The 6,164-nt window shown below is 41.8% G+C and overlaps 1 protein-coding gene across 1 annotated transcript in view; it reads right to left on the minus strand.

The window, feature by feature from the left end:
* The window catches only part of LOC103810912 (28S ribosomal protein S9, mitochondrial-like), a gene marked incomplete at its 3' end in the record, with an annotated part of 27,151 nt that overhangs the window by 17,966 nt on the left and 3,021 nt on the right, over nt 1-6,164 (minus strand). Inside the window, exon 2 of the mRNA XM_009083842.1 lies at nt 1,667-1,848. Coding sequence (XP_009082090.1) covers nt 1,667-1,848 — 182 coding nt within the window. The remainder of the gene's footprint in view (nt 1-1,666; nt 1,849-6,164) is intronic.

Genomic DNA, 6,164 nt, shown 5'->3' on the forward strand with positions numbered 1-6,164 from the left:
GAAAGTTGCTCTGAGGTCTCCACACAACCTTCTCTTCTCCAGGCTGAACAGCCCCAACTCCCTCAGCCTGTCCTCACAGGGGAGATGCTCCAGTGCTCTTAGCAACTCTGTGGCCTCGTCTGGACTTGCTCCAACAGTTCCATGTCCTTCTGACGTTGAGGACACCAGAACTGTGTGCAGTATTCCAGGTGGGTCTCACCAGAGCAGAGCAGAGGAGTGCAGAGTAGAGGGTAGTAGAGTGCAGAGTTTGCACAGAAATAAGAAAGCCAATGTAAAGAAACAGCCTGCTATTACTGCTGACCTTGATGAATACTTTCACTGTTGACTTTATCCACTCTACCCCAAGACTGGCAGGGTCTCTGCTCTGGCACTTGTAGAACAGCTGAGCAATACCTAGGACCCTGAATGAGAGTAGATGCAGTATCAGTGCTTTGTACTCATAAAGCTTAATTTTCTCTGGATTTGTGACTGGAAGTCAAGCCTCCTCTATGGATTTTCTGCTGTTTGACAAAAGCCAAGTCTCATTTCAGCCTTTTTTTCCCAACAGGCCATTAACTGTGTCTCTTCTCTGTCTTGCTGTCTATTTTCAGAGTTTCCAGAACTCAGTTTTGAAGCCTGTCAAACATGTTTGAATTGAGTCTGGACCACCACCCACAGATGTAGTTCTTTCTTGGTATAAGCATTGTGTCAAGACCTCTTACATGGACACAGCCATGCTGAGAGAAGTTTACCACTTAGAGAGGCCAAAAATAATCTCCTCACCCTGAAAAAAACCCTAAGCACATCACACAGTCCTCTCTCTTTGCATTTACCACATTACAACAGCTATCCTAAGGGCCCTGCTGATACACTGAGCTGCCCTGGCTATAGTAAGTGTTGCTGCTGCACAGAGAAAGCTTCAGCCATGAGACTTCATGCAGCTTCACCTAAGAGTGAATGCCATCAAATGACATTTCTCCTCCCTACTTCTGATGTGTGACAAAATAAGACAGAAATGAAAGAAGTGAAGACCAGGTGGGACATAAGAAAATAAAGAAAACTCCGTGCAACAAAACATTATTCTGAGTGAAAGGGAGAATAACTTTATAGGAGCCTAAGTGACTGAAAGAAAGGGGAGGCCACTCACCTGCCAGTTATCAGAGAGAACAGCATTAAAAGAGTATGTTTGGAGGTACTGATATAAGCTTAAATTCACATCTGCCTTAAACTCCTTAAGCTGAAGCAAAGTGTTAGTTGTAAAATAGCCTATAAAATTTAATTTACATTACCAGCAACCACAGTATCATACAAGAAAGCCTGACCTAAATGTACACAGCAGGTCAAATTGTGGGGAAATGTTTTGAAATGCTACATAAACCTTTACAGTGCCTCTTATAACCTCAGATCAAGGGGATTATCCATTAGTACTTTTAAAAAGAACCTACTGTGCTTTAGCAAGATATAGTATACAGCTCTTTACTGTGATCCTGACCTCACATGGTAGCAGAGGTAGAATCTCTATTCACAGTCACAGTTGCAATGTTTGCAATGTATAGCAGCATTCTTCCTTATTCTGACAGTTTGATTAAAATTCACAGAGAGCTGAGGGGCTCATGCTGAAGTAAAGTGCTTTCAATATCTGAAACTCTACAGTAAATTACTTCTCCAACAGAGCAACTGTACTTACATCAATATCCTCTTGGGTAAAAGTTTCTGGATCTTCTCCCATCATGTTGGCTAAATGTCTCTTTCCTAGGTTGAACTCTTCAATCTGTTTTTTAATAAATGTCTCTGTGTACTTTTCAGGTCCTGAGGCTCTTACATTTCTCCTCAATGCTCCTGTAGTGGTGTAGATCAGCCTTAATGTCTAACAAAACACAACAAAAAAAAGAAAAAAGGGAGAGATTTATGTTATATTTTTGGCATAGCAAGTTCTAAATAAAATGAATAAATGAATAGTCTAACAAGCTCTTCATACCTATAACAATATTCAATACATTATTGTAATAAGTTAGGAAAAGCAGTATCACTCATGAAACTATTTTCTTCCAATTGCTTAATGCCCATAAAGAGATAAACACATTACAAATGTTGTGCATTCTCACACAACAATTAATTCAGAGTATTTTCTGATGGAAAGAAATGTAGTATGTCACAAACATCCAGTAAAAATCAAAGATGCCACTCAGCAACAGAGACAGTCTTGAAAGTAAAATCTATCAGCAGATCAGCAAGTTTTGCCTTCACCTAAAGGCATCCCACAACAAAGTATGAAAAGAATCTGTGGGGTAACTAGTGGCTTTCTAGAGAGTGGCACATCTAGAGGCATGTGGCTGACCAAACACTGCTCAAGGCTCTGGAAAGGCTGTGGAGTGCTCCCTCCTTGTTCACAGTGCCACAAGGGTTCTTAAGCTACTCACTGTCTCAAGTAGAACAATCAGAAAACTAGCAGGGTAGTTCATACCAGTAAATGCTACTGAGCATTGCACCAGCTCAGAAGTCATAACCTGGGGGACAGTTATCTTCCAGTCTCTGTGGGACACAGGTTTGGTCTTATTTCTATCAAGACAATCAGTAGTTAAGCTGACTAATTTCAGCCAAGCTCTGTCAGACAAACAGGAGCTTCACTGACAGAGCTGTAATGTCCCAGTTCTGGCCTAGTGCCAATATTATGCACTATTTTGGCTCTCCAACATTAGTATTAAAGTCCTCTGCAGCTTAATTATTCTACAAACTGAATGAGAACTGATTATTTGTGTGGTCGTCTGTGGGCGGGGGGAGGGAGGCAATCACAAGAAAGAAGGCGGTGTGGGACAGAAAAAGAATCACTTCTGAATCAGAAAAATGCCCAGTTCTGTTCAACAGATAGTACTGAGAAACACTTCAGTCCCTTCAACAAGCTACAGCTTGGCTTTGTGAGCAGACAGTGCAGTATCACAAGGCAGAGAGAGCCCATCTCATAGTCATTCTTTCCTCCACTCCCTTCACTCACCCTGTGCCAGCTCAGGCACTCAGACTACTCTGCAAGGCAGCTCAGCTCCCTGCATGTGGCAAAACACCAACCTCTGCTTCATCTGAATGGGTGTCCAGTTCTCAGCTGAGCTGGTAAGTCTGAGCAGTTCAGAGATGGCTCTGAAGATTGCCAAAGCTGGCACAAGAAGGCGACTGAAACACACAACTGGGAGCAAAAAGTAGAGGGGGAGTCCTCTCTTTACCTTCACTTCTCTAAGCAAATCAACAAGGTTGGACGAGACCTCTAAGATCATCAAGTCCAACCACTAACCTGTCACTGCTGGAACCCCTAAACCAGATCCTCCAGTGCCAGATCCAGACACCTCTTCAACACTTCCAGGGATGGTGACTCCATCACCTCCCTGGGCAATATCCCAGTGCCTGAACACCCTCACAGGGAAAACACTTTTCCCTAACATCTAATCTGAATCTCCTGTCTCAGTTTATGACCACTCTCTCTATTAAATGGCCCCTGCTGCTCCTGGAACTGCAGCCTCAGTCTATCTTTAGTCAGACATTAAAATCCAAACACACACAGCAAAGTGAACTCACTAGGGTTCTGATTACAAGGAACAGAATAAAGCTAGTGTGGATTTCACCAATCTGAGTTAAGCTAATATGAAAGAATAAAATACTTGTTACCTTCCCGTAACTAACACAAATATGATCTCACCAGGCACAATGATAGATTGCCCAGGGAGGTGGTGGAGTCACCATCCCTGGAAGAGTTGAAGAGGTGTCTGGATCTGATGCTGGAGGATCTGGTTTAGGGTTCAGAGGTTCCAGCAGCGACAGGTTAATGATTGGACTTGATGATCTTAGAGGTCTCCTCCAACTCTGATGATTCTATGATGGTAATAACCCAGTTATCACCAGAATGATACAAACACACATCTCATCAAAACAAGATTACACAGATATATTCACAAGACAAACACCAAAGCAGATCAATGTTCCACCCTTTGCTGGTAAGGCAAGTTAGCTTACAATGCTCTGCATTACATGGTCAAGTCCTACATGAACAGGAAATGAAACATAGCTTTTCTTTGCATTTTCACAGGGCCTGGTTGGTATTCTGGATCAGGATCCAACTCATCCAACTCACTGCAGATATGTAAAGCTATTCATGATCAATTTACCCATACATGATTGTCTCAGGCTTCAATACACAAAATCTATTTTACTCTATTTCAATTTGGGATAGAGACTACAGTATACTGCTTTACACCTACATACAGCACATGCCTGGGCTCCAGGATAGGTCCTATGAACTCAGTGAGGTTTGAGATAAAAGGTAAAGTAATCTGTGAAGAAAAAGGTCACACAAGTTGCAAAGAACTGACCGTCTATACTTCTTACAGCCTGACACAAAGATATGCCCCCCAAGGTATGCACCTGAGGAAAGGAACCAATACCTCTGCCAGAAAAGATGCAAAAACAGGTCCAAGGCAGAATTTGGTGCTGAAGAATTTGGTGGTGTTGCTTCGTTTTCTTCACAGTTTATAATGTATCACATGCAATACTAATCCTGGTTTGTCCCTTCCTTTTTAAGGTTCATGTTTTCTGTGAGGTTACATTGACATAGACAGAATTAAAAGAAAAATAATCAAAATTTTAAATGCACACATTTTCCACAGGCAATGCTCTGGTGACTTCCTTATGAAGCAGTAAGGAAAGCAGAGGTATCTCCAAATGTTCCCTATTCTTCTCTCCTAGTCACTCCTCAGGAAAGAATTCAATTCATCTTCTGTCTTACTCGTCTTAATAGTAACTAATTATTTGTAATTCTTGTTAATGAACATATGATTCTTTATTACTTGGCCCAAAATAGCTTTCTCTCTGCTATGCTTTAAACAGAATCCTTTAAAAAAAGATTGCTTTCATCTTATTCCTCTCAATTTCTATTGTAATTTTCTCATTTTTGTCCTCCTTCCCTCCAGCTATTCATATTCTTCCCTAGTTTCAATTTGTCACTAATCAAAAGTCCCTGGACACACAAACTGTTCATAATTAGAAAACAGCCTCTTATGCAAATTAATATCTATTGTATTGGGTACCTCTTCTGGGATAAGAGCACTATTTCATGGGTGGCACAGGCAGGCACTGCAAAGCACAGCTAAATGCTCCTGGCATTTCAGTCAAACAAGCAGACATGCTCCTCTACTCTGTAGAGGAAACCACAGAGGTTTGCTTTCACCTCTCACACATTTCACAAAGCTTTACTGCAGACCTCACCATTTCTGAAGTAATAATGCTTATTAACAGGACTCCTGAAAGAACACTTCCAGCAGAACAGGGGAGAAGGGAAAGCCCTGACTTCTGCACACAACTCCTTGATATTAACCCTCCACTCCTGACTCCTTCCTGAGCAACCTAGTATTAAAGCAGTTTGGCAAATCCAGATTTGCCAGGGAGACCATAAATTTATAGAAAATCAGCTTATGTTAAATTTGCCTTAGAAAAAAAATTAGCATTTTCAGACAGCTTCAACCTCTCTGGCCTATTTTTTCCCCCCAAGAAGAGAAATAACTAGGACCTGTCTGTTTACTCCTGTTCATGTGGCTTCAGTGGAGTTACATGGATAAACAAAAAAAAAATATCAAGATGTATCACTAACAGAGCAAGCAAGCTTCCTGTACTTTTGGAATGGGAAGAAAGGTGAACCGGAGACAGAAGATTAAATTTAAATTCAAGAGAAAAAAGTTGTCTGTTTTACAACAAGGCACAGTTACAGAGATAGAAGACAACACCAAACGATATGGTACAAACACAGCTGCACCATTTTCATGACGGTTAAGTTGGCAGAATTCAAACACCTCCTTTTCCAAAACCATGCAGTGCACAAACAAATTTGTACTAAAAAGTTACCTCTGGGATACAACTTCACCAGGAGATGTGGAGCTGGAGCTGTAAAAGCACAGCAGGCAGGACTAAAGCTGCTCAGTGTCCAGTGCTCCAATTGGAATGATAGGTCCAACCATTAACCTGCCACTGCTGGAATCCCTAAACCAGATCCTCCAACATCAGATCCAGATGCCTCTTCAACACCTCCAGGGATGGTGACTCCATCACCTCCCTGGGCAATATCCCAGTGCCTCAACACCCTCACAGGGAAAACATTTCTCCTGTCATCTAGTCTGCCTCTTCCCTGCCTCAGCTCATGACCATTCCCT

The sequence above is a fragment of the Acanthisitta chloris genome, unplaced genomic scaffold (assembly GCF_000695815.1).
Source record: "Acanthisitta chloris isolate BGI_N310 unplaced genomic scaffold, ASM69581v1 scaffold1851, whole genome shotgun sequence".
NCBI classification, from domain to species: Eukaryota; Metazoa; Chordata; class Aves; order Passeriformes; family Acanthisittidae; genus Acanthisitta; species Acanthisitta chloris.